Source organism: Asterias amurensis, chromosome 4, assembly GCF_032118995.1.
Source record: "Asterias amurensis chromosome 4, ASM3211899v1".
Lineage (NCBI taxonomy): Eukaryota > Metazoa > Echinodermata > Asteroidea > Forcipulatida > Asteriidae > Asterias > Asterias amurensis.
Window position 1 is genome coordinate 26,680,337 of NC_092651.1, and position 26,478 is coordinate 26,706,814.

General features: G+C 38.3%; 1 protein-coding gene and 1 non-coding gene across 3 annotated transcripts in view; one reads left to right on the top strand and one right to left on the bottom strand.

Moving 5' to 3' along the window:
- LOC139935927 (protein KIBRA-like) overlaps nt 1–26,172 on the top strand; it is a 36,430-nt gene extending 10,258 nt beyond the window's left edge. The window contains exons 1-22 of one of the 2 annotated variants that reach the window (XM_071930566.1): nt 458–734; nt 2,598–2,638; nt 3,773–3,841; nt 4,820–4,974; nt 5,835–5,883; nt 6,391–6,538; nt 7,458–7,527; nt 8,068–8,240; nt 8,615–8,708; nt 9,070–9,218; nt 10,045–10,134; nt 10,910–11,078; nt 11,394–11,943; nt 12,928–13,045; nt 13,749–13,913; nt 15,133–15,325; nt 16,236–16,376; nt 17,134–17,249; nt 17,892–18,207; nt 19,424–19,519; nt 20,077–20,233; nt 20,687–26,172. In XM_071930566.1, coding sequence (XP_071786667.1) covers nt 4,870–4,974; nt 5,835–5,883; nt 6,391–6,538; nt 7,458–7,527; nt 8,068–8,240; nt 8,615–8,708; nt 9,070–9,218; nt 10,045–10,134; nt 10,910–11,078; nt 11,394–11,943; nt 12,928–13,045; nt 13,749–13,913; nt 15,133–15,325; nt 16,236–16,376; nt 17,134–17,249; nt 17,892–18,207; nt 19,424–19,519; nt 20,077–20,233; nt 20,687–20,883 — 3,096 coding nt within the window. In that variant the 5' untranslated portion in view covers nt 458–734; nt 2,598–2,638; nt 3,773–3,841; nt 4,820–4,869 and the 3' untranslated portion in view covers nt 20,884–26,172. Of the gene's footprint in view, nt 1–457; nt 735–2,597; nt 2,639–3,772; nt 3,842–4,819; nt 4,975–5,834; nt 5,884–6,390; nt 6,539–7,457; nt 7,528–8,067; nt 8,241–8,614; nt 8,709–9,069; nt 9,219–10,044; nt 10,135–10,909; nt 11,079–11,393; nt 11,944–12,927; nt 13,046–13,748; nt 13,914–15,132; nt 15,326–16,235; nt 16,377–17,133; nt 17,250–17,891; nt 18,208–19,423; nt 19,520–20,076; nt 20,234–20,686 lie in introns of those variants that run through there. The other variant, XM_071930565.1, reaches the window with a different exon arrangement.
- Trnas-aga (transfer RNA serine (anticodon AGA)) lies at nt 12,712–12,788 on the bottom strand. Its single transcript has one exon. It is a non-coding gene; the product is annotated as a tRNA-Ser (tRNA).
- Nucleotides 26,173–26,478: the final 306 nt, after the last annotated feature.

Sequence of the window (26,478 nt, forward strand, 5' to 3'; positions counted from 1 at the left end):
AGAAAAGAAAAGGAAACAAAAAAGGGTATTGACGAGAACATTTCCGCTGTTTGAAAGATCGCTTGTTGATACCAACATTTACTTTTGCTGTTCGCTTTTGCTTCTCCTGTGGTGAGACTCAATACTTGCGAGCAACATTTGCAAGCATTTGTATGCATGCTTTTGGCTTGCAGGGGGGGGGGGGGGAGGACATTGTCCCATGAGCTACATTCCGATGGCTCTATGCACAAGTAACTAATCAGTCAAGCGTTGAGAGTTATGCATTCAGACAAGGTAGTTTTATGAATAGGCATACATTGTTTGTGGGTTTTCTGGACTGTAGAGAGCGCAAATGTTGAAATGGCCATGGAGCCCTTGTAGTATAGCTATAGGTAATATGGGGATAAATCCCCCCCCCCTTCTTTCTTATTTTGACTGACAATGGGGAAGGGTTTTGGGAAGAGTCTCTTAAGAAACAATTTATAGGCCTACAGAATTTACAAAAGGATCAAGGTTTAGAAGTTGGGAGTGAATATAACTGTTCGTGGACTGGCAGTCAAACAGTATACACAGGACTGATAAGTGAGCAAATAGGCTGCGAGTGTTGTTAAATGATCAAACGTTGCAGGAATCCTGTCCCATACAGGAATGTTGTATTCTCAGAAAGTAGACCGAGCGTAGCGACCTTTGAATTTGGATTATTATGAAATAATTTGAGATTTGAGATAGTCGGGTTTGTTGCTGGAGATACATTGGTATGTATATATTTTTTTTTTAGTGAGATAAGGATTGAGCTACTGTCCTTGTGATTGTTAGTCAGTGCAAACAAGGATGTCACGATGGGGGTTTTGAAGGGTTGGGCTTGTTTTGGTGAAAGGGGGCAGAAGTAGCACTTTACTGGAATTGAGGGAACTTAAGTTTGACCTCAATGGTTTGATTTAAAAAGAATTGAGTGAAATTTGGGCAATGGCATGTAAGGTCTTGACTGCAATGGCGTTAGGATATTGGTCAGGATTTGTTGTATTTTTTTTTAGACCCCCATAGTCCATCCTAAAATAAACCTACTTTGAAGATAGACTGAGATTTGGTTATTTATGGGAATTGAAAACTGCTCTTTTGGATGTTTTTCTTTGTTTTGGAAAAAAATGTTGGTTGTTTGATTGTTTGTTTGTTTGTTTGTAAAGTTATTTGAAAAACAAATGCCAGAGTTGATTTCTGATGTGTTTTGAAACTGAATCCAATTATGAAAAGCACACATGTATGTAAAGTCATAGTTTTTGAAATAGAATTAATGACATATGGAGAAATAGAATGAGATTGGGTTATTTGTGGGAAATGACATATTCTTTGTTGTTCTTTGTTTGGAAAACTTGTTTGTTAAGTTAACTTTAAAACAAGTTATGCTCAGATATGATTTATAGTGTATTTTTTACCTGTATCAAATTATGAAAATAAATGCGTTTCTTAAAGGGTCTATGTACTTTTTGTGGGACAAAAACACAATGTCCACAGATTTACATTAAACTTACACAGTTTGAAGATAAATGATAGTAGAAAGCTTCCCTGGAAATATTACTTGCTGAGGTGCTGTAGTTTTTGATAAATTAGTAAAAGAATGTCATGAAAATAATTTTCGTCTCAGTGATCATGAGACAAAAATTATTTTAGCATGTAAAAACACATTTTCATGACATTGTTTTACTGATTTCTCTAAAACTACAGCACCTCAGCAACTAATATTATTTTAAGGTACGCTTTTTCCTATCATTATCTTCAAACGGTGTAAGTTTAATGTAAATCTTTGGACATTGTGTTTTGTGTTACAAAAAGTACCCAAATCCTTTAAGTGTTTTTTCTTTCCTTAAAAAAAACACATGAAATATTTGTATCCAACAACAACAGAGCAAAAGTTTACATTATGACTAGGTGACTTTTAGAGGGCTGTTCATATACAAAAGAAAACCAGCTGGAACTCTGGTAAACAAATCCCCACACATATTTTTTTTTTAGACAAAACAAATTGCCACCCTCAGAGAGAGCTATTCAGCATAAGTACAATGAAAAAAAAAAAAAAGTATTTTGGCAGTTCCAGAACGCTTAACCTTTATAATATTAAGGTCGTAAAATGTAACCTTTTGGGGATTTGTGGAAACGTGGAATTTGGTACCAGTTATTTTATTTTGTTCGTCAAATTTTGAATGGATGTTTATTCCATTTGTTGGGTTATGCGTGCACAATGTGAAGCTACATGTAGAAGGAAAATAATTATTACGCATTTTTTTGGCCAATGTCTTTTAAAAACTTTTTTCAAAACTATTTCATTTATAATATTTTTGGTGAAATTCCACAGACCAATTTAAGAAACTCTTGAAAACATACCTTCTTCCTGTATTGTTAACTTCAGCCCCTTTCTTTTCACTGTGCCTTTCAAACACTGTGAATCCTTTTTCTCATGAAATTCAGTTGTATGATTATTTTCTGCACACGCTGTGATACACGTACTACTAGAAACTAGTTGTTATTTTGACTGTTAATCAATCATTTTTCTTGAATCGTGTTTCCAAGAAAACTTGAGTTTTTATTCATCCATATTTTTGTTGTTGTGATTGAATTAACAGGTTGACAAAGCCACAGACCTTTGCAGATTGCTCCGGAGATGGTAAATATTTCTACTTTGTTTATCATTTTAAACTTTAAACCATGCTACTTCAATTTCAATAGAACCTGGGCATGATATTCTTCCCACTTCCTGCCCCTTGTGATGTCCGATTTTTTTATTTTGGGGGCCTTTAGAAAATCTATTTTTAAATATCCTCTTTTAAAGCCAACACAATGTGGGTCAGGTGCCATTTTCCTACCTTTTTTTGTTTGGTAAAATATCATGCCTGTATATATCAAATCTGTGTAACCTGACTTTAAAAACCAACTGAAAGATTATAATTTTTCTCTGAAATGTGAGTAAAATTTTTGGGAATCAAACAATCATGCTGTTGAAGTTTGATGGGCCTGTGGTTGGTTAGGATTACACTATGAAATTTATGTTAACGAGTATTGAATTTAAATGCATTCAGTGATGAACTTCAGGCTTGCTACGTTGTCTTTGAAAGGGCAAGGGCACCAAGGTGTTTGTTGCACGCTGTGATGGGGTCCATGGCGTTTTGTACACCCGAGGGGGAAAATGGCACCTGAGGCAAAGCCGAGGGTGCCATTTGCCACCGAGGGTGTACAAAACCCATGGACCCCAGTCACAACGTGCAACAATTGTTTTGTTATACCTTTGTTTAATTGTTATTCCTCTTCGCGAAGTTCTGTTGTCATCTTCGAACGTTATTACGCCGGACTATTCGTTGTTTAATAAGCAGATGAACAAGAAACAATTCCCTCAAAATTGACCAACGCTTGGAACGATCAAGGTGATGTACACCAGTGTACATCACTTTTCATGTTACCCGGCCCGTCGAGCCAGGTAACATGCGTTTTTGTTGCACGTCACATGATTGGTTCTCGACCAATCAAACTTCACAGTTTGTTACCGAGGTATAACAATTTCTATTGGAACATTTAAAGGTTATGTCCAGAATCTGTTGAAGTATTAGGCCTGTTACTGATTGTTAGTAGTTTCCCATAGGCCATCATCACTGAGCTAAATCAAAGGTGCTTGTGTATGTGCCACCAACGCTTTCATCCAATGACAGGTCTTTCTTGAACCACGGTGAGGGTGCTGTTGTAGGTTCTAACGTCACACCCAAGGTTTTTTTAAATTTTAACTGATATACGTTTTTCACGATAACAGAGTTGCCGTTTGGCTGGGAGGAAGCATGTGATCCGATCTTAGGAATTTACTACATCGACCACATCGACCGTAAGTATAACAAAACTCTTGAATTCCCCCCCCCCCCTGAAATGTTGAGTTTGGTTACTGTATATGCAGAAATAACAGAAATTCATTAGGTTTTAAACGTACCAGCCTCGTTATCTCCAGCCCTGATACTTTGGTATGTCATGGCCGAGGGGTTTAGAACACCAGACTTGAGCTCTTGTGTTTCTAACCAGCAGAGTGTGGGTTCGAGTCCAGGGCCCAATTTCATAGAGCTGCTGAGCACAAAAATTTGCTAAGCATGAAATTTCTTCCTTGGTAAAAACAGGATTACCAACCAAATTTCCATCTATTGCTGTGTCCTCCGGATGGGACGTTAAGCCGTTGGTCCTGTGTGTTGTGTAATGCACATAAAAGAACCCAGTGAACTTATCGAAAAGTGGGATTTGCCTCGGTGTTACTGGTTTGATTGGCAGCATACTGCACCACCACAATACCTTAGTGTCACTGAGTGAAAGATGTAATCGCTATAAGAAGCCACTGTTATTATCCTTGTATTATTATCTTTCCTTAGGAAAGGGCGCCTCTACCTTTATGCTGAAAATAACAATTTATATTGGAACATTTTTTGTTTCGTTAATTTGTCTAGTTATCAGTGAGTTTCTCAAGTCGAATGTTGACATCTGAAATCCAATATAACAAAAACAGAGCAATAAAGTTTTATTGGAATTTGAAACTGTACTCTGATACCCAGGTAATGGTACCAGTGTTTAGTTTCAAAAACAAGAAAAAGTGGTTACTTACCAACTGAACAAAGAAAATTTGTGTCTCAGTAACTAAACCAAATGATAATTGTGAAAAGGTTACATCAAAACTATTGTTTTCAATCTTCTAATGGATGTTCCAGTTAAAATGTGGTTACTTTTCCTGAAATAGCATTTAGTTAAAAACATTTAAAATAAAAAATAAAACAAAACATTTTTTAGGGCCTGCTTATTAAGTATTTACACTCTGTTACCATAGAAACCAATCAAATTGAAGACCCTCGAGTCCAATGGCGGCAAGAGCAGGAGATGATGTTGCGTGACTACCTTCAGCAGACAGACACGGATGACACCCTGGCCAAACAGGAGATATGTAGTGTCAAACAACAACGGTTACAGCTGGCTGAGAATGAGGTAAGATTCATGGTTGCTTTTTGTTGTTGTTGTTGTTGTTCTCGTTCTTGTTGTTTTGTTTATTTTCATCACTCCAGAAATCTCATAAATCTATCAGCTATGGATGGTTTGGCCGCCATAGCCTTCCAAGGGATCGTGAAACTCGGCAAATAACTCAAATTGAAAACCAGTTCTCTTTAACTTCTACAACTTGAATTCTCTAGCTTTGTTTTTGTTCCAAAAAGGGAGTTTTTATTTTGTTGGGGTTCCTGCTATTTTTAAACTGAACCCAGGGTGACACATAACTGCCATGGAAGTATTTTTACATCTCTATTCGATAATCAGTTGCATACAAATACCATGTGTAGTTTAGAGACTTCAGTGTAAAACTAGCCAGTCAATGGGTTTCAACAAAATACTTCAGGGTGCCGAAGCTTCACTACAGCTTTGAATTGATCAACATCCCTGTTGGTTCTGTGCATGACTGAATCCATGAAACTCTGGTAGAACATGTATAAAGAAGAATAAAGACTGTGAAGGAGCTTGAGAAGAGATGTTTACTTACGGGTGGACATTAGTTAAATGTTTTCCTGCTGGGAGCAATTTTCTCTTTGTGCGTTCCTTTGAAAGCATTCAAATACAAGTCTTTATTATTATTCCACATGCACACTGCCAAATTGACACCCAGTGCACTTTCCAATTTCTGGTACTTTTTTCCCCTGCGTAGTTTGTGGAGCGATGCTTTTCAAAGTTCTCCTTATTATATGCAAAACAATAGTCAATGGCACGACGTTTCGAACCCTAGCAGAGTCTTTCTCGTAGGCTAAATTAAAAATGGTTATCATTTTAGTCTGATGCTATTTTCTTATTTCTTACTACAGGTTCAACACTTGAATGATGCATTAAATGGATGGCAGTCCAGAACAAGCTGTAAGTTTACCCAAGACTTTCCTATCTTTGTTAGGCTTAAAGACATTTTTACAGGATAGGGAAGGATAGAAAACATTGTTTATATTTAGTCTGAAAGCTGGACACCATTGGTCATTACTGAAAATAAATGTAAGCGATACTTGGGTATGAGCAATAGAGAGCTGTTGATAGTATTAATCATTGTGAGAATCGGCTCCCTCTGAAGTAACGTAGTTTTTCAAAAATGGGGTAATTTCTCACTCAAATAATAAAAGACTTCAGCGTGTTGTTATGCATCTGAAAGCCCATAAATTTGTGAACAAGGCTGTTTTTTCCTTTTCATTATTCTCTTGCATTTCGATGACCAATTGAGTTAAAATGTTCACAGGTTTGTTATTTTTATGCATATGTTGGGATATATCAAGTGAGAATAATGGTCTCTGAAAATTACCAGAACTGTCCGGTGCCTTTAAGTGACTTTGTAAAATTATTGCCATTTTTTATTTTGTTTTTGTTTCCTTTTTGCAGTGAACTCCAACAGCTCTACTAGTAGTACTCGTTATGATCCGGACCTACTCAAAGTGGAAGTGGCCAACGCTAAGGCCAGGGTGGCTCAGATTCGCAGTGAGCTTACGCAGATGAAGGCGCAGGTGTTTCTGCAGAACCAAGAGTACAGGTGGGTCAGCTGAATGACCCCTGACCTAACCCCTGACCTAACCCCTGTTTTAACCCATGACCTAACCTCTGACCTTTGACACTGGTTCACTGGTCAGATTACATTTAAGGTTTACAAACATTTCTGTTTCTATTTCAAAGAAATCATTCATTTGTGAGAAGAAAGAAAAAAAACAAACATTGATTTTTCTTTGTTAACAACCTTGATATAAGCACGATGTTTTTCCTACTGAAGTCTGATTTCTAATTTGTTGGTACTCAGAAAAATCAGAAAAATTGTTATTTAATAGCCTGAAAAATCCATTAACGCTTTTAGGCCTGCCCTTGTACTCAATAAAGAAACGTTACAATAAACAAAATATGAAATTTAAAAAATTGCCTTGTGGCACGTAAACATTAGATTGTAGCCCAATATGTAGATTGTAGCCCAATATGTAAAGCTTTATAGTGGTATACAAGGTAAACTGGTTTATGAGACCAGTCGTTTCAGTAAATAACATGAGCACAGGATGCAAAACTGTCGACAAAAGGGACCAGTTCAAAGGGTTAATACGACATTAAAAGAGAAAAGCCCAAGAAGTGTACTCTTGTACATGAAGCCGGGGACTATGTATGGCACATCAACAAATTGTGCTCAGCCGCCTTAAAACACTGAGCACACCTCCTATGAAGGCTGTCAATGACATCATGAGAAACCTATGAGATGTTTGCACCGACTAGTAGGCAACTCCTGAGCACATGTATAACAAAGAACTTTAAATAAATGGGCTTAGAAAAGTTTTGGGGCCACTCTGACCTCTTAAGTACATGAAGCTAGGGACTATGTATGGCATATCAAAAAAAGGTGTACAGCCTCCTTGAAACACTTGTGTTTTATTTGTAGTATCTGTTGATTTATTGCTTTATTTTTATTTCCACAGAGGAAATGAAAAGGCTTGTAGCAATCCTGAGATCAGATATCAGTCTGACGATGGAGTCAATTACACCGAGGTAAGAACCATAATATTTACACTAGAACACAGCTTTGTTGATTTCACTTCCGGCGTGAGGAAGTTTGAGAATCCTTTACGGAAAAAGATAGTTTTTAACGACCTGTAAAGATCCTACTGATCAGAAAATCTTTGTAGCAAATTGATGATCTGTGAACTTTGTGAGACATTACACTTTGCTTTTGCTGTGGTGCCTAGCTCCAGGACACAAGTGTCATGACCGGGATTTGAACCCACCAGAACTTGAATTTGATGCTCTATCCTCTAAAGCGTTTTGCACTGGACACCTTTAGTAATTGTCGAAGACCAGTCATCTGACTTGGCGATCTCAACATATGCATAAAATAAAAAACCTGTGAAAATGTTAGCTCAATTGGTTGTCGAAGTTGCGAGATAATTATGGAAGAAAAAACACCATTGTCGCACAAGTTGTGTGCTTGCTCCATTGCTCGTTACCAAGTAAGTTTTGATGCTAACAATTATTTTGAGTGCCTTTAAGAAAGCATAGAGTAATTAATTTTTGAATTGTTTTTCTTTCCAGTCATTGGTCAATAGTCAAGACCCTATCACCCAAGTCCCTTCCATGGTATACCACCAGCATAAACTCAACACCACATTACAAAGCGACCTCCCCGGCCATTTCCACTACATGGGAGGAGGACGGCTGGCGGAGAAAGAAAGAGTCCGGATGAAGTATGAAGATGCTCAAAGAAGGTTAGGAACTATTTCAAAATAAATTTTGTTCTGTTTTTGTATCTGAAAACTAAGTACAAGGTTGAATACAATATACAAAGGTTTGTGGTAACAGCATGTACATGAAATACTTCTCAGGGAGTTGTGGAAACAACAGGTGGTGTAACAACCAACAATAACAAAACATGTTCAACTGAAATTACTTTAAGTGAAAAAAAGGTGTAAAATTGCAGGTACAACAGTGTTGGCTCTGACCACACCTGCTCCTTTCAGAATCAACACTCCCACAAAGGACATTTAATACATGGTTGTACCCCAAGCTTACTATTTTTTAAGTTACTTCTGAAATTTTTGTTCTAACTAACACAATCTTCCATTCATTCGTCCCCTCGTAGGTGTTGTCTTCTACAAATTCAGATTTCGGAGTTGGATGAGCAACAGCCATCCAGTCAGAATGAGGCAGATAAAGACAGACTTCTCCTTATTTCGGTAGGTATATATTTCAAATGACTGGGATAGGGTTAATATCCTTCCTGGGTCTAAAAATTTGACTGGGACAGGGTTCAAATTCTTCCTGAGTCCTAACAACTCATTTGACTTGTATAGGGTTCAAATCCTTTAAGGGTCCAAACACCTCATTTGACTTGGACAGGGTTCCAATCCATTCAGAGTCCAAACACCTCATTTGACTGGGAGAGGGTTCTATATGAGTGCACTGTTTAGTTTGGGTGTATACAGACAAATTTACCCCAACCAAATAGTGTTATAGTATTGTGTCCACCATATCTCAAAATGGATTATAACTGTGTCTGTCCAACATTGACTTGTTATTCTTTATTGGATTGTACAGGAAAAGAAAGAATTACTGAGGGAACTGAAGAGTGTTTGCCAGCATAAAAGAAGTGCTGAGGAAAGGCAAAGAATAGAGGCTGAGAAAGAAGCTGTCATTCAACAAATCACAGACGCCAAAGATGAAGTCACCAGGGTGCTACATAATAGGTCAGTCTTCTTCAAACCTAACAAGTTCATATAATAATATGGGGGGCTAATCATCCTTACTCGCAGCTAAGAGCTGAATTGCGAAGGACGCAGCTACAACGCCTTAGAAAAGCATGCATGCAGCCTTTGGCTGCCAGCCATATCAACCCATTATGACCACGGAGCACAGCCAAAGATTGAAAGTGTTTGATTTTTCCCGAGGGAGAAAAACCGGATGGTCTGGAAAACCCTTGTGGCACAGCAGAGAACCAACGCACAACTCAACTCACATAAGGCCCTGGCCGGGAATCGAACTGGGGTCACCTTGGTGAGAGGCAAGCGCTTTACGCACAAGCCAACCATGCCACCAGTATGACGTAACACTGTTGCGTTGAACGAGTTTGTGATTGAGGGTTTATGCAAAAAAAGTTTAACAACTGGACTTAGATTCTTCAAACAAAAAGGTCTAATCAGAATAAAAAGTTTCTTCGTTTTCTCGGTGACGCTCATGGCTCCTCAAACCATCTCAGCTCCTTAAGGAGTATACATCCTTTGTTATATGTGTAGCACACCAAGCTAAAATAATCACAAGAACCATCTCAGCCCCTCACAGGTAACCAGTTACCCCTGATTAAAGAGAATGAATTTAAAGTTAAGTTCTTGCTCAAGGAAAATAGTGTCATAAACAAGATTCGTCGTGAACTTGAGTGCAATGTACTGTGCAACAACGACATTGATGCACTGATGATTTGTATCTAAAAAGCTTTTAGAAATTTAACTCCTACTTTTCAGATTAACTTAAATAACTTAAATAACATCATTTGTATATTTTTTCCAACTTGTGTAGAATAAAACTTCAAGAGAAAAAGGACCAGTTGAATCAGCAGCTAGCCGACATCACACGGGAAGCTATGCAACTAGAATCACAATTAAAAAGGTTGGTCTCAAAAGTAAAGTTTTGTTATGACTAGAGTTATCTCAAGAACAAGTTGACAGAAAGTAGCTTCTTGTTTTACATCGTTTATCAATGACTATGAGGTCATTTGAGTAGGATGCACTCAACTAGTGATCAAAAGAAGGTAGTCAATGGCTCAACTTGTGTGCTGTGAATACACAGTTTATTTTCCATTGTTTCGTCTTTGTTTTTCCTCTAAGGTGGCGCAGATTGATGACGTCAATGCACAAGGTTTATTCAAACTGGTATTGATACGACGAAGATAGCTCGCTCGTTTTTTGTAATGTTATTTGCCCATTTTGTCTTTTGCCTGCATTTTAAAGATTATTACTATGTAACAATTGACCTATCTAGCTGGTCTCATCTGTCAGTCTGTCTTACTGTCATGATTTTCATGCCTTTGTCTTGTCTGAGTCTTTGTTCGTCACAGGGAAATCTTAAAAGCACTATGCTTCCCATTTCCCTCTTCCTATTGGTAATAATGTGAGACAGTAAGTTTGTAACAATAATGTTTCAACTTCTGTTTGTTGGTTTGTAATGCTTTGACTATATTTTATACATATGTTTGTTGTTACCGATATTGGAATAAATTACTAAACTACTCACATCTGTGACTGGTATCCTGCTAATCTTGCTAGGCAGAAATTGTGTATGCAACATTGTGAGCTTAAGTGAGTTTTGGTTGTCCATTGTATTTGTTGTCAACAAATATGTATTTGAGAATGTCTAAAACTCTGATCTCAATTTGTTCTCCTAGTTTATCTGTCAGTACGTTATCGTCAAGTTCAAGTCGAGGATCATTAAGCGCTTCCAGTCGAGGTTCCTTAGCATCCAGTAAAGGCTCGTTAAACAGCGCCCTCAGTTACACCGATATGCCGCCATCCCAGTATTCTATAGATCTTAATATGAAAGATATTCAACAAAAGGTAAACAGACCCGAGCTCATGTGAATTTTTACATTATAATGAATCAACTTTCTGATAGCTGCAGAAAAGCAAACTCAATTAAATAATTCAAGAAATTGCTGAAGACTCTCATGTATCGTCGACAGAGAATTTATTCACAGTTGAAAATGTGACCCACTAACTTATTAGGCATCCTCGGTTTCATTGCCAGAAATATGTCATAATTACATAATCAAGATTTTTTTTCTGCAAATCATTCCAGGGCCCCCAGGGAGAACAATTCATGTTTTTGAATAGTTGTTTAAAATTTGGTATGTTTTTTTTCTGACGGTGCAGGTGGATGCACTCTTCCATGGGAGTATGGAAGGCATGGGTGCCTCCGCTCCTAATTCCCCTCAACACATCAAGCCGAGTCCTGCCAACGTTATGTCGGTTCCTGGTGGTGTTGAGAACCACAAATCCATGACGTCCCTATCCTCCCGGTCATCTCTTTCCTCCATGTCGCCTCCCTCATCGCCAAGCACCGCCCATCTCAACGGCGACATTATGAGATACGACGGACCCCCGCCGACTTACATCGATCACTTGAGCACCGTTCAGAGACAGAAAAATAACATCGCTGGGTATTTGCAGACACAGGGTCTTGAGGATGATCATCTCGCAGGGGGGCTATCGCAGCTGACCATTAACGGTGGGGAGGGAGTGATGCAGATGCCTCACCCTCAAGGAGCTCAGGATGGGGGTGTTTTGCCTGGAGGAGGTGGTGTAGCGGTGGGAGGGAGAGGGCTGGTACGGCTTAGTATGGATCCTAAGATACCCGGTGCTGAGTATAATGTAGAGATAATCGGTAATACGCCACTTAGCCCGATCAGTGAAGGCATTGCAGGTATGTTAATCATTTTTATCGATAACATTGATATTTCAACAAAGTCGAACACAAATTTAATTTGCTTATTATCGCTGATTTAGGAAATGTTTTTTTTAGATCACAATACAAAATGCTGTATACAGAAATACAGTTCATCTCCACACTATTTGCATGTTTAGTACCCAAGCAGTCAAGCCAACCTATTGAGAATGTTGGAATGTTGTGAGTTCGATTCCTTCCCAAGTTGTCTGGGAATATTTTAGTGTTTTAGAAAGCAAAGCACTAACAAGGTTTATAAAAACAAACTTACAGTCTAGGAATATTTGCCAGCACATGGCATCAATTAGCCCATACCCTCTGCTCCTATGCCACTCCACACAAAATTGTTAGGATTTTGATAAGATGGGAAAGCCTAATCAAGAAGAGAATCTAATCAATCAATGTTCACATACTTTTCTGGGGAATCGTAAGACATTGTTTGAAAACGTACTCATGTTCCACCACAGTGGTCTTGTAGCAATGCACTGCAGTTCAGTGCATCCAAGTTGCCTACAAAATTTGCCTCTTGTGACAAGGCCCTAAGGCCTTATCTCCGAACCCACAACCATGTGGTTGCAAGTCTTACAGTCTACCCATTGGGCCACGGTAACCATTAATTAAGTCTTAGATTAAGAAATGTTAAATTTGCATCGGGGATAAAGAATATTAATTGGTTTTTACCCATACACCGATGTGTGTTAGCACTGTATACTCAGTACTTTCCCGATTCCTATGAAAAAATATCACAGGCATGGGTGGGATTCGAACCCACGACCCTTGCAATTCTAGAGCAGTGTCTTACCAACTAGACTACCAAGGTTGCCAGGTAGCTAGAGGCAGTTCGAATCCTATGTTTTGGCAGCGGTTACCGCAATGATAATAAGAGATGTTAAATTAACATCGGGGATAAAGAATATTAATTGGTTTTTACCCAAGTCTTACATTCTTGTTTATTTATTTAAGGTGTTGACTTACGGCGTCTTGAGAGTCAGTCCGCAGCGGCTGCTAGGAGTGTTACTGCAGCAGTTTCAGATGAATCCATGACAGGAGACAGCGGAGTTTATGAAGCGTCTATTAAGAGGTTAGATAACTGCCACTGGACATCTCTACTCTGTTCCTATTGGATTCTGGAGTGGGTTTTCTTAAGGAATTGACCCCTTGCACGCGCGTCACACGCGGCGACTGATGCCACGCTCACCATGTTGGTGGTCAATAGGCTTACGTGTAAATGCTGCGTCACCTAAAAATGCGCACTTCACTGAATAACACACGTTGACATTGACCACCAAAATGGCGCATCCAAGATTATTCTTATGATGACGTCAGGTGAAATGGGTCAATAGAAACAATCGGGGACTGGTGTGAAGTGAGTCATAGTGGATACATACAATGTAAACCAAGCAGGCAAGCAGCTAGGCAGTGTTCATGGAAAGGCTTGGCTGCTTCCTGACTTAAGCAGAAGCTATCGGAAACAGCCGCACCTGGTTTGATTACATTGTATAGGCCTACCCACTGTGAGACACGTGACTGCTGTCGCTGATTGTGTCTATTCATTGAGAAAACCCAAACCAGAATCAAGACATCCAAAGAGTAGACATGTACCATTTGGACTAGTTCAGATGAAATTAAACCTGGTATCAAAAAAACCCTGTCCTTCGTTCACTATTTTATTCCTCTAACTATTTCAACTCCAGTGGAGTGTGCAGCTCTACGACTAAACACACTTGTAGCTAAGTTACTACAATACTAATTAATACTAATCCTTACCTTATTGTTTCGTCCAGACCTACAGAAGCAGATGAAGACCCTTACCTTGTTGGCCTACCGAGTCTAAACTGTGCCCAAATACAGCTCACTCTCCAATATGTGTCAAACGAGGGGGTACTTGTAGTAGCGTTAGAGCAGCTTCGACACATCAGGGCTCTGTTGCCGGCTGAGTGCACAAAATTGTAAGTTGTTAAGACTGATCGTTCTGGTTTGAACGAAGACAAATTAACTGGAGGGGTATTCGAAGTAATAACCTCCGAATTAATGTTTTGGATTAATGTTTTACACTGAATCTACGGTTACAGTAGTTGCCGGATGTGTCAATAATGAGCCACAAGATTGAGAAGTGATGATTTATAAAATATTTTTAGTTTTTAAAACTTTATTTTGCTGCTTTGTGCTTAAATTAATTGTTGAATATATTCATTTATGAGATTTGCAACAAGCATTATTTTGTTCAAAACTTTTGCTTTGGTAAATTTTTGATATCGTATTTTAACAAAATTAAATTTTTTAACTGGCAGTGAGTTGCAGAAACAAAATCATGATTGCTTAATTATTATAACATATTTCTGGTATTGCTGGTAATGAAACTAAGGTTACCTCGTAAGTAAACCTTATCACTCGCATGCCTTAGGAAACCTGTAGACAACGGTGCTTGCTATGTAAAACAGAAACACTCGGGTTTACCTCTACTCTTCCACGATGAGTGTTCTGGGTACTTTAACATGCACTACCCATTCTAGCACATGAGACCGATGGCTGGAAGTTCCATCCAAAGGTCAAAGCAATTGTGGTAAAGTATCTTGCTCAAGGATACAAGTGTCATGACTGGAACTCAAACTCACACTCTGCCGATCAGAAACACCAGACCTTCATTCTAATGCTCTTAACTGCTTGGCCAGCCACTGCTCGACTGCTAGTCCACAACATGTGATAAAACTTATGGTTTATTTCAGCCGATGGCAATGTACTATTTTTTACACTTTGCTCCTTTTGTTAGGGTGGCATGGTTGGCTTGTGCGTTAGGCGCTCGCCTGTCATCAAGGTGACCCTGGTTCGATTCCCGGCCAGGGCCATATGCGAGTTGAGTTGTGCCTTGGTTCTCTGCTGTGCCACGAGGGTTTTCCAGACCATCCGGTTTTCCTTCCTTTGGGAAAAAAATCAAACACTTTCGATCTTAGCTGTGCTCCGTGGTCATAATGGGTTGATGTGGCTGGCTGCCAAAGGCACCCTTGCATGCCAGCTTCTCAAACACATTGTAGCCACGTTCTTCGCAATTCAGCTCTTAGCTGCGAGTAAGGATGATTAGCCCCCCAAATTATGTGTTCTTTCATTGCAAGTGATTGACCTAATTTGTTTGCATAATTCACTCTTCACATTTCACGTTTTTTCTTCTAGCTACATTAAGGGTGACATTCTACCGTGCCCTCCCAACGCCAACCTCAGCTTCAAGACAGACAACATTGAAGACACAAGTCTAAGGGTACTAGGTCAGACAGTCAGCTTACCTATCATGGAGAATAAGATTGGTACCAAGACCCTGCAGCTGTATGTGTGGAGTGTAGGTGCTATGCAGTTGGAGGAGTGTGTGGTAAGTCAAATGGCTATGGCTGTAGCTAGCACTTAGCCATAGCCGATGCCAAATACACTCAAACTACAAAACATACAAACTATACAAACCTAGCCTAAAGAAGTGGCTTTGACTGCATCAGTTTCTTTAGCAATACTCTTACATTGATACTGGACTACTGTTGCAGGTAGCCACAGCCACTGTCATAAACTGAATCCTTTTTGTGGCCGAGCGGTTAAGAGCTTCGAACTCAAGCTCTGGTGTTTCTGGTCAGCAGAGTGAGGGTTGAGACCCAGTCTTGACACTTCTTTTCAATTCAATTCAATTCAAAAATGGTTTATTCAAACATGTATCGCAGGTAAAACCTGAATTGCACATGCTAACATCAAATATATTAAAAAATACATCAAGTAGAAATTAACAATAAGGATATTTAACAAGAAATTATTATTATATATACATTGTCAAAAGTACATTGGTAAAAACCCAGATGGCGCAAATATTCTGTTCTTAAGCAAGACACTTAACCATAGTGCTTTGTTTGTTCAGATGGGACGTAAAGCCATAGGTCCTGTGTATTGTTTAAAAACAAAAATGCACACAAAAGACCCCAGTACACTTATCACTACGATAAGGGGTTCTTCTGATGTGTCTGACAGTGCATTTATATTCAATCATGAAGGCTGCCCTCAAAAGGAAGAAAAAGAAGATGGTGATGTGATGACATCAGTGCATAAGGTCTACTTCTTCTGCAAACCAATACAGCTACAATCAATGCAAAAATTACTCAAATGGCCTGCTAATTCTGAATGTTAAAAAAACAGGGTTTTAGTGTATTTGAAATTTGTCAAAGGTTTTGTTTCGTTATTGTTTAGTATGGAATTTTGAGAAAATGGTTTGATAATATGTAATGTTGATCATCTTTCTACAGGGAGGGACAAGGATAAGTTTAGCTAACGTCAACCCTCGCCATTCAGCCAAATCCCAATGGCATAATATCGTCAACTTTAAAGTCCTTCAAATGGAAGCTCAACGCTATGCAGCTTCAACACCCTCCGATTCAAACCACCAGGTAAGGATGGGTCTTAAGAAGGTTTGGCACGCTCTAGCGCAGAAGAACAGTCCCAGAGTAGGGATGGGATTCTTACGCCTTTTGGCAGAATTCCGACTTTGGAAAACCGTCTTTTGTTTTCAGTTCTGACCTTTTTAAAATCTCTGACTTTGGCAAATTGAATTTTGAAGCGGCGGGAAAGTCTTATCTTTTCTTTTATCTGGGTCAAAAACAATTTCCTTGTCACAATAAATTAGGGGTACGGTAGTAAAATCCCAAAGAGAGATTATTTTTAAGTTTGTAAAATGGCTTGACAAGTTTGCTTGGCCAGAGAGTGGGAAAATAGTAAAGGGAAGTAAAAGTTTGATAAACAAATTTCAGTCTTTTTAATATTTTCAAAATCTCATCCAAGTGTTTTATACTATCAAAAGATGCTATAGGCTTCTAAACCAAAAGGTGTTTATGCCATTTGTTTTTAGAGACGGCTTGCTCTGAAGTAACGTAGTTTTGGTAAAAGAAGTAATTTTCCACTAAAATTTTTTTTTCAAGACCTCATAATTAGATTTTACAGTCTTGAAATCAAGCATCTGCAAGCACACAACTTTGTGTGACATGGGTGTTTTTACTTTCATTATTATCTCGCAACTTCGACGCCCAATTGAGATCAAATTTTAACAGGTTTGTTATTCTGTGCATATGTTGAGACACACCAAGTGATAAAACTGATTTGAGATATATTTTTGAATTCTTCAACTCTGTAATTTTTCTTTTCAAACAGTCTGGTGAGTTATTTACCTCTCGGGTTCGACGGGCATCCGTCGGTGACAAACCGTCTTCGACCATTGAGCCACCACCACCAGCAACAGATGGTGCTACAAACGCAACGGACACTAGGTCAGTATCTAACATGAAATAAATCTCTACCTAATTCTGGAGTTTTGTCTTAATGATATAATCTGTGATTTTGTTCTCGTAGTTCGGGAAAGTACTGAGTATACAGTGCTAACACACATCTGTGTGTATGGGTAAAACTAAAATTAATATTCTTAATATCCCTGATGCAAATTTCAAGCTATTAGATATCATCTTTCTCAAAGGCTTAACGCCTTCAAGAAAGACTCTGCTAGGGTTGAAATGTCGCGCCACTCACTATGATTTTGCATTTATACCATTTTAACAATAATTTCATGTTTCACTGTATTATTTTTTTCTTCTAGACTCTGGTCAGCGTTGTGTAACCATCTTTGATGAATAAGTGTGCTCTGTAAATGTTTTTATTGTGTTGTACTGTATTGTATTGTGTTGTAGAAGAACAAATACTTTTAAGTCTCTGGTGATTTTAATTTGTTTCTATTGTATTTTTCCATTGCATATTGTTTATTTCTATAATTGCTTGTCATGTTTATCTTGTAATTTTTTGCTGATTTTGAACTTATTGTTATAATGTATGTTTCTCTGTAAGCGCCATGGAGCATTGTTTTTGATGGATTTGGCGCTATATAAATTGTTACTATTATTATTATTTTGTGTTAATAGATTTAGATCCTCTTCATTTGACAACTCCTTCATCAACCGTCATCGCAATCTCACCACAATCGCCGTCAACATCAACGACGATCACTCCAGCCACAACCACTCCTTCTCCTACCCATCTTCTTCCCAAGCGAGCTCCCCCCGTGGTCCCCTACTCGGCGGTCAGTACCCTGTCGACCGCGACGCAAGAATGGAGATGTTGAGGAATAGCTTGCGAGGGGCAGAGGCGCGGAATAACTTTCTTGGGAGGGCGCCCTCGTTGTCCAGGTCGAAGACCTTCAACGCGGGTCAACCACCGCAGAAACAGTATACATGCAAGGTGAGTTGAGGAAGCCTTTCTTTGCAGGCATGGTGTTCATTCTTTTTTTCTGATTTTTCCTGAAAAATTGTTATTAAAGACACTGGACAGTATTGGTAATTGTCAAGGACCAGTCTTCTCACTTGGTGTATCTCAACCAATGCTCAAAATAACAGACCTGTGAAAATTTGAGCTTGATTGGTCGTCGAAGTTGCGAGATAATAATGAAAGAAAAAAACACCCTTGTCACACGAAGTTGTGTGCTTTCAGATGCTTGATTTCGAGACCTCAAATTCTAAATCTGAGGTCTCGAAATCAAATTCGTGGAAAATGACTTCTTTCTCGAAAACTACATCACTTCAGAAGGAGCCGTTTCTCACAATGTTTTATACTATCAACCTCTCCCCATTACTCGTTACCAAGTAAAATGTTATGCTTATAATTATTTTGAGTAATTACCAATAGTGTCCACTGCCTTTAATAAGGCATGAAGAGTCTATTAGAGCCTACACCTTGTGGTCAATTAGGTCAGCCATGCGATAAATTATATATATTTTTTTTCAAAGGAACAAATATTATGCCTGTTTATTCCTTTATCAAACCGATACAAACCAAAGTGAGAGAGATGCACAAATATAGTCTGGTCCCTTTCATTTCTTCCACTGCAATACTCATTACTGGCTACAGGGGATCTGACAAAGGTTGCCTCTGTGTGCAATAACTTTTAATTTTTGGCCGATTCCAAATTGTTACTACAGCTTTGGCTACTACTGTTGTCAAGCGTGTTGCTAAGAATTGACTGCACTTCAATGCCTAATGTTGCAGAAATCTAGTCATAGCCGTGGCCAGCAATTCAAACACAGCCTTAATCAACTCCAGCTATGTCACTAATTTTTATGAATGTTTGTTTTGTTTGTCATATCATTTATGCGTAGGAATCTCTTGTAATTCTTCATGAGGACTTTTTCTTTGTTAATATGATTTTTTTAAAGTAGTGTTGGATTAATTTGTTATTTCTGGCTGGTCCAGATTTTGTTTGTTTTTGTAATTCTTGATTCTTTTAATTGTAAGCTTGTCATTTTAGTGTTGCCTTTGATACTAGCGACCATATTTTGTGTTTTTAAACCAAAATAAATCAGTAAAAACTTATTGCCTTATTAGTTCAGACAGTTGTGTGTCCACCTGAAAAAAAACCTTAGCTTTTAACTTAAATGTTGTTCATCTTTTTTTATCACAGCTTAATCGTAGTGATAGCGACAGTGCGATGGCCTTGCAGAGGCGAGCGCCATTCTTAAGGAATTCACTGGAGAGAAGGAGTTTAAGATGGAAACAGGTAAAAGCATCTTTGCTTCTCTCTAGACCCCTCTCGGATGTCATTTCTGATGTTTGGCTGCAGACTAGATAGATAGATAGATAGATAATTATCTATGACTAACTAGTTAAATCCATCGTTGTCAGAGATGTGCTCATGCTCAGAACACTCCGATGTCAGACAAGTGCCCGTGAATGGAAATTTACCATGCTCAACCTCGAACTTCCTGTAGCCATAGGGCTAGCCCAATGGTCACATCGATGCCTAATACACATCAATGTAAGAGTGAACAAACAAAATATCTTATTTATCCAAGGTGCAAAAAATAACATCTATAACAGAGAATAATTTTTTACTTAGCAAAACATGAGCAAGATACCAGTTGCAGATTGTGTTTTGGTTGGTAACCTTATTCTGGTAAGCAGAAGTTTGTAGTGCTTGAGTACTTTTTGTGCTTAAGCAGCTCTATGAAATTTGGCCGTGCTAACATTGCTGTCATCTACCCAACTAATTGCTTCCTACCATGTAAAGTTTAGAATCCTGTGTGTAACAATTTCTGTCTGGTTCTGCTTTTGCAGCCAACTGGTCTATTAAACAAGAGGTCATTCCACCAGAGGTCACCAAGTGACCTTGAGGTCAGTCTACAAGCATCCAAAGAGAGACACCTCCAGATACAGGAAGAGATTGAGAGGTTGAAGGAGATCAAGAGATGCGTTGAGCAGGCCAGTACTAAGGGTGAGCTTGTCCTTGGGTATTTTTGTTAGCAAACCTACTCTTCAGTTGATTCCCAGGCTGCCACTTCCCAGGTTTTATCATAAACTTGGGTGTGATCTCCGGCCACACGGTAGCTAATGGTTGTATGGCTACTGACTGGCAGCCCCGATTAAAGATATTGACACTTAGGGAGACCGCCAAGGAAGGGCTGGATAGTTCAATTGGCAGAGCGTCGGTACGTTAATTTGGAGGCCAGTAGTTCTAGTCCCGCTCTACTAAATTTTTTCTCCAGTCGTTTTAGAAAATCAGTCAAGTTCCGTTTTCAATTACAACTTTAACTGCGATATTGATAAAACTGAGGCCTGTCCAGCATTTTGGCAACGGTACACCTGAAGTCCGAAAAGAAAAAAAAGTAAAAGCTTAGTTTATATCCAATTTGAAAAAATACCTTGTCCATGTTTGATTTCTGCACAGACGGTGAGAACTCTCACTCCTCAGTAAACAACAGCAGCGACATCTTAAGAAAGCTTCTAGCGAGTGCAGAGAAGACATCCCAAGTCCAGAATAAGTACACCACCACCCAGCAGAAGACGGAATATGTAAGAAACGCTTTAAGTAAACAAACGTCACCCAAATCAAATTCTGTACATAGATCAGCGACTTTTAGCTAAATAAATTCATCATGCGTTTTTTTTTTAAATATTTTTTTTTAATAAAGAATTGATATTTATACGTATATAAAAAAAACTCTCTTACTTTTCCAAAGTTTCAAAAATTTGTTTTGTAGCCAGGGCGCCATTTATTCAAAGCTCTCGATTTGAAGTATAAAATATTAAAATAACATTTTTTTTAATTCTATTAATAATGATAATTATTATTTTATTTTTAATGAGGTGGAAAAGGGGGATTGTTGCTCCAATTTTTTTGACATTTTGTGCATTTTTAGAAAAACAAAATTCTTGATGCTTAATGATTTTATCGCAATGTCTTTCTTCAATCTGGCAAGAAAGAAAAAATTGTCAGACTTTTTGCAGCTCTTGAATAAATTTTTAAAATCTTTACCCATTTTTATAAATGTATTCAAAATCAACCTTTAAAACCATGGCATAACAAAAGATAACAAATTTGTAGCAATCAAGTGCATTGTAATTTATCTGCTAAGCTTATTTTAAAGCTGTAGAAGAATTAAATTATTTAAATTAATGATGACGATTTGTTCCATTTATATTGAATTTTAATCCATTTCCAATGGTTTCTATGCAAATCAGCGAGTGCCTAAATTAAAACCTGACATTTAAAACAAAAGAGATTTTGTCTTTAAGGTAGGGTCATTCGTTGGTAATGATCCCCCTAAAAAAATGTGTAATTTTTGTTTGAAAGCCATATTTTTATAAAGATGGTGATGTTAGTTAAGCATCCTGTGACAGATGTGAATCTTAAATGAACCCCTTCAGGCGACTTTTTGTGATTTAAATTTACGTTGTGATCGTTTTTCGCCGTTGTTATCCGCTGCCACCTTGCTAGTAGTCATGGTTGGACTCGACGTTCTTGATCAAAATGATGCAGGCTTGATACTTGATACACGGAGTTAAAGTAGGCGATTGCCTCCATGCCCCCTGGTCATTGCCTTGGTGCCCCTTGAAATGCTCCAGTAGAAATTCCTTAAAGAGTGCCCTTACCAAGAATAAAATGCCTTGGTGCCCTTGCCCTTTCAAAAATAAAGTAAACATGCCTGATAATGTGATGGTTTTTTTCTTCATATTTTCTCAACAAGCAGACACTGTGTTTAACTGAAATGCTACAGTTGACTTTTATTGTATCTTTCTTGATAATTTTTCATCAGCATCACTTTGACAAAAAACCAAAATGCTGACCCTACCTTGAAGCATTGCGTCCATGAAACCAAATTTGTTTTGAAAGATCTTTGAATTCTTCGTCATTTTGTCACTGATTAATTCCATTGATTGTCTTCAAGGTCCCAAGCTGCAATCTGGGCCCAATTCCGTAAAGCTGAAAACAGAAAATAGTGCTTGAAAAAATGTCTTTGCGAAGCAAAAATTTATTGGGGCACCAGTCACAATAACGTAAATGTATTGTAATTTTGGCTGGTAACCTATTTCTGTTGGGCAATACTTTTCTGTGCTTAGCTATTTTTTTGTGCTTACAAGCTTTATGAAAGTGGGACCTGGGTTTGTTTTCTGGGTTGGAAGGGGGCGCTACTTTGGTCATACTGTCTTTTTACTGACTCTCTTTAACCTCTTGCTCCCGATCCATGATGCCACATAAAGTAACAAGCAAATTTCATAAATGTTGGTCTCGGTACATGTACCATGTTCACGGACCACCGGTGGTGATAACTGGAGTGAAAAAGCTTACGTAATACATACAAACAATTGACTTAAAATTAAAAAATATTGCGCCATTCTTGGAAAATAATGGAGCGATTTTAACAATAGCATGACGTCACGGGTGTGGGTTAAGTCGCATAATGCCCAAAGTGAACGCGCCATTCGTGGTTACGAATGGCCTCAGGCTTTGCCCTCGGGGCCATTCGTACCCCAGAAATGGCGCGCACCTCGGGCATTATCCTATACGTAGAACTTTGAATGAGATGTATTAATGCATCATGTCTGATCAAAAAGTGTTCTCTATCTTGTATTACATTGTATCTTCCATAAGAATGGCCTCATGCACAAGTGTAGTATCACAACGCCAGTAAATAGCACCCGAAAGAGGCTATCTTTATGGGTAACTTGGGTTTTAGCTTTGAGCTACGAGTGGTCTTTAGGTAATACTAATGGGTGCAGTAACAGTGTGTTGCCCTGTTCATATTCAGATGCATTCAAATTGTCTTTAATTCAAATTGTCTCCTGTTTTTTTTTTTCGCTTTCATGTTTGAATTGTCAAGCAATGTGGTTGCTATTTTGCATTATCGTTAAAATCAGCTTGTGTTGTGATTTTAGCTTCAATTGTATCCTACTTTTTGGGACCAAAAACTACTTCTTAATTTTCTTGCACTTTGATATAGAGAGGTATATTTATGAAAGCTGATTTGTTTTATTAGAAACTCATTAATTCATAATTTGAAATGTAGAAAATTTGGGGGCAACTGGGGCCATTAGCCTTTTTGAGTTAAGGCGGACACTATAGAAGTGCACTGTTTGGTTTGGGTGTAAACAGACAAATTAACCCAAACCTAATAATGTCCTAGTACTGTGTCCACTGTGTCTTATGGATCCATTTTTGACAGATTTGGCCCCCACAAACTTTTGTCTAAATCCACTCTTGAACCCTCTGTGACAAATAACAGTAAATTAACAACCAAATTCAATAAAATTGATTTATTTATAAATTCTGCCCACTTCAAATGAAAGCTTAAGCGAAAAAGTAGGTCATTTTGCAGGTAGTTCTTGCCCTCATCGCGGCTGCCTTGTACTGACGTATTAAAAAGAAACATCACAGATGTCATATTATATACTTGGGCCCCTACATTAGCTTCTGTTCGAGTGTGCACCAAGGTTTGACTATTTCGACTCGAACCGAGGCTGGTTTACCATTGGTTGACTACTGTGGTCGACCATTTGGAAAAAGCCTCAGGACCATGGTTTGTTCTGTGGTCCTGATAGCCTGTTTCATGCTAACATGTGTAAAGCGCAGAAGAATACAGCGAAAATGTGTTCCCTATGGCTTACTAGACTTTCAAACAAGTGGAGTGAGTGCGGCACTGCTCATGTATGCTGCTGGTCAGTGGTTAATCACGGGTCGACTAACGTTCGCACTTGAACTTCCTCCAAGCTGCATTGTCTTTGGTTGGCCACTAAAACTGCAGAACAAGAATAAATTTTGCCCTGTAGAAAGTTCCATAGGGAAAGTCTATGTGTTGTGTTTGGTTGCCCATGTTGTATTTTCATGAGAAAACATTGTGTGGTTTACAAAGAGCCATTGTGTCAATGTAGCAAGAGTTGCTTGAACACTACTGGCTTACACAGGGTTAGTCACAACAGTCAGGATAGTATTGTGCGCTGAAAGATCGTAATATGGGGAGGTAGTGCATTCTGCTCTACCAGCCCGGCCGGCTTCTGATGGATGATGCCCAAGTCTACATCTGTATGGACTGTAAATGGGGGTAACCCTGTTTCAGCCCCAGGTGTAGGTGGCAACGGCCCCTGACAAAAATATATTGTAGCCAACACCTTAAAGTGGCCTTCAGTCCTTGTGTGTCTGACGACTTGCATAAAAGAAAAGAAAAAAATAATAATAAGCTAGTTACGAGTTAAATTTGAGTGATGTCTGGTACAGTGCCTTGTACAGCCTCAAGTGAATGCTCATTTGGATAGTCCTCAGACTAAATCAGCTATGTCACTTGGTTAAGTACAAACGTTTTACGTAGTTACATAGGAGATGGGAAACACCCGAACACAATTTCAAATGTGTGACACAAAGGACACCAGTCTTTGCTAATAATAATAATTAATAATAATAATTACAACATTTATAGAGCGCTAAATACGGTTGTTTCTAAGCACTTTAACCAGATTGACAAAACAGCTGGGTTTTGAGTTGAGATTTGAAAGTGTCCAATGAAGGAGCTGCTTGAATGTGGGTGGGTAGCTTGTCTATGCCCAGTCTTCACAAGCACAAAAAGTGGCTTAGCACAACAAAAAATTATTCTTACCAGTATAAGGTAACCAGTCTAAATACCATGTTACATGTACAATTTCATGTCAATAGATCCATTCTTTTGTATTTAATCTGTTCTTTGTTATTTTGGTTTGAATTTTCTCTGTAATAGCACCCTGAGCACTTTTGTGGATTTGTGCGCTCTATAAGACCTCGTTATTATTATTATTTTTATTATTATTATTTTTATTATTTGTGACTCAGTGACTGGTATCCTGCTAATTTTTGCTAAGCACAATATTTGTAGGTAAAATTGTCTGCTTCAGCAGCTCTATGAAAATGAGGGCCTGTAGGTTTCTACACAAAAGCTTGCCCTAAACCATGTGATGTAGAAACAGTATTAGAGAGCTTTCGTTTTGGACAACGGAAGGTTTTGCAACGGTAATGATCATGTTTAGAGTCATCTGGGCATGCGTCGGCTTTGAGGACGGTTGTCCCTCAATTTCTATGACGGCATTTGGGATGAATCAGCGTTGGGCTGAAATCAACAACGTATGGCCGACAACTACTAACCATCTGAGAACCATCAGCTGTCGAAAACGAAACTCTCTATTGTTTGTCTGAGGGAGTTCAAATTAAGCATTGAGGAGTGACCAGACGAGTCAGTGCACCAGACATTATTCAAATTTAACATGGTGGCTTGTTTGGTACGCTTGATACAAGCACATATCCAACCGTAGTTTTGGTCAAACAAGAAAGCATCTCACGCCATTGGTACACTCACAAGGCAATGTTTAAGAACAAGAAAACCTAGTGCACTTGCCAAAGTGTATTTTTTTACAAAAAAAAACTTATTGCGCTAATAATGGCGTTTTTTGGCGTTTAAAATTTTCCAAATTAATTGTGTAACTAGCACAATTAGGTTTTTATTAAATCCATTGCTCATGGTTGATCAGTATTACTATTAGTTTGCTGCTATTTATTGCTATTGAAAGCTGTTTACATACACTGACTTTTTTCCAGTGCAAATTATTTTGATTTTTTGAGACAAAATGATAGGATAGTGGTTTTATATGGAAGAAATGCGTTTGTGTTTATAGTATTTTCAGTGTGATGCTAAAATGGAACACTTATGAGGTACGCCTTAAATAGCAAAGTTTATGTGTTTTCAACAGTATTGATGACAGCTTAATGAAAAATGTCAGTATTTTTCAAGAAAGCAAACATATAATTGCTGTCTTTTATTGTATTTTCAAATGGATTAAAACAATGATCTTTCGTATAACTTTAGATTTATAAGTTAACATGTTGTCAGTGTTTAAATAAAGCTATTTTTTGAGTTAATGTATGAATTAAAACAATGCTATTGTTTTATATGTTATGTTTTGCATTTGGTGATTTTATTGTTATCTATTTGTATTTTTGGTATTAATGAAACCAAGAAAGCCCCATAAGTGAAGTAATTACTGTTGCTTGCAAGCCTGAGGAAACCTGTAACAATTGTGTTGTTTGCGATGTGAACCACAATTCACCACCCCCCCCCCCCAAAAAAAAACCAACAAAAAAAAACCACATAAATTATGTCTGTCCTCATGCTTACTCCGGACCCCAAGGAAAGTGTCTAGTAACACCACTGCCTCCAATAA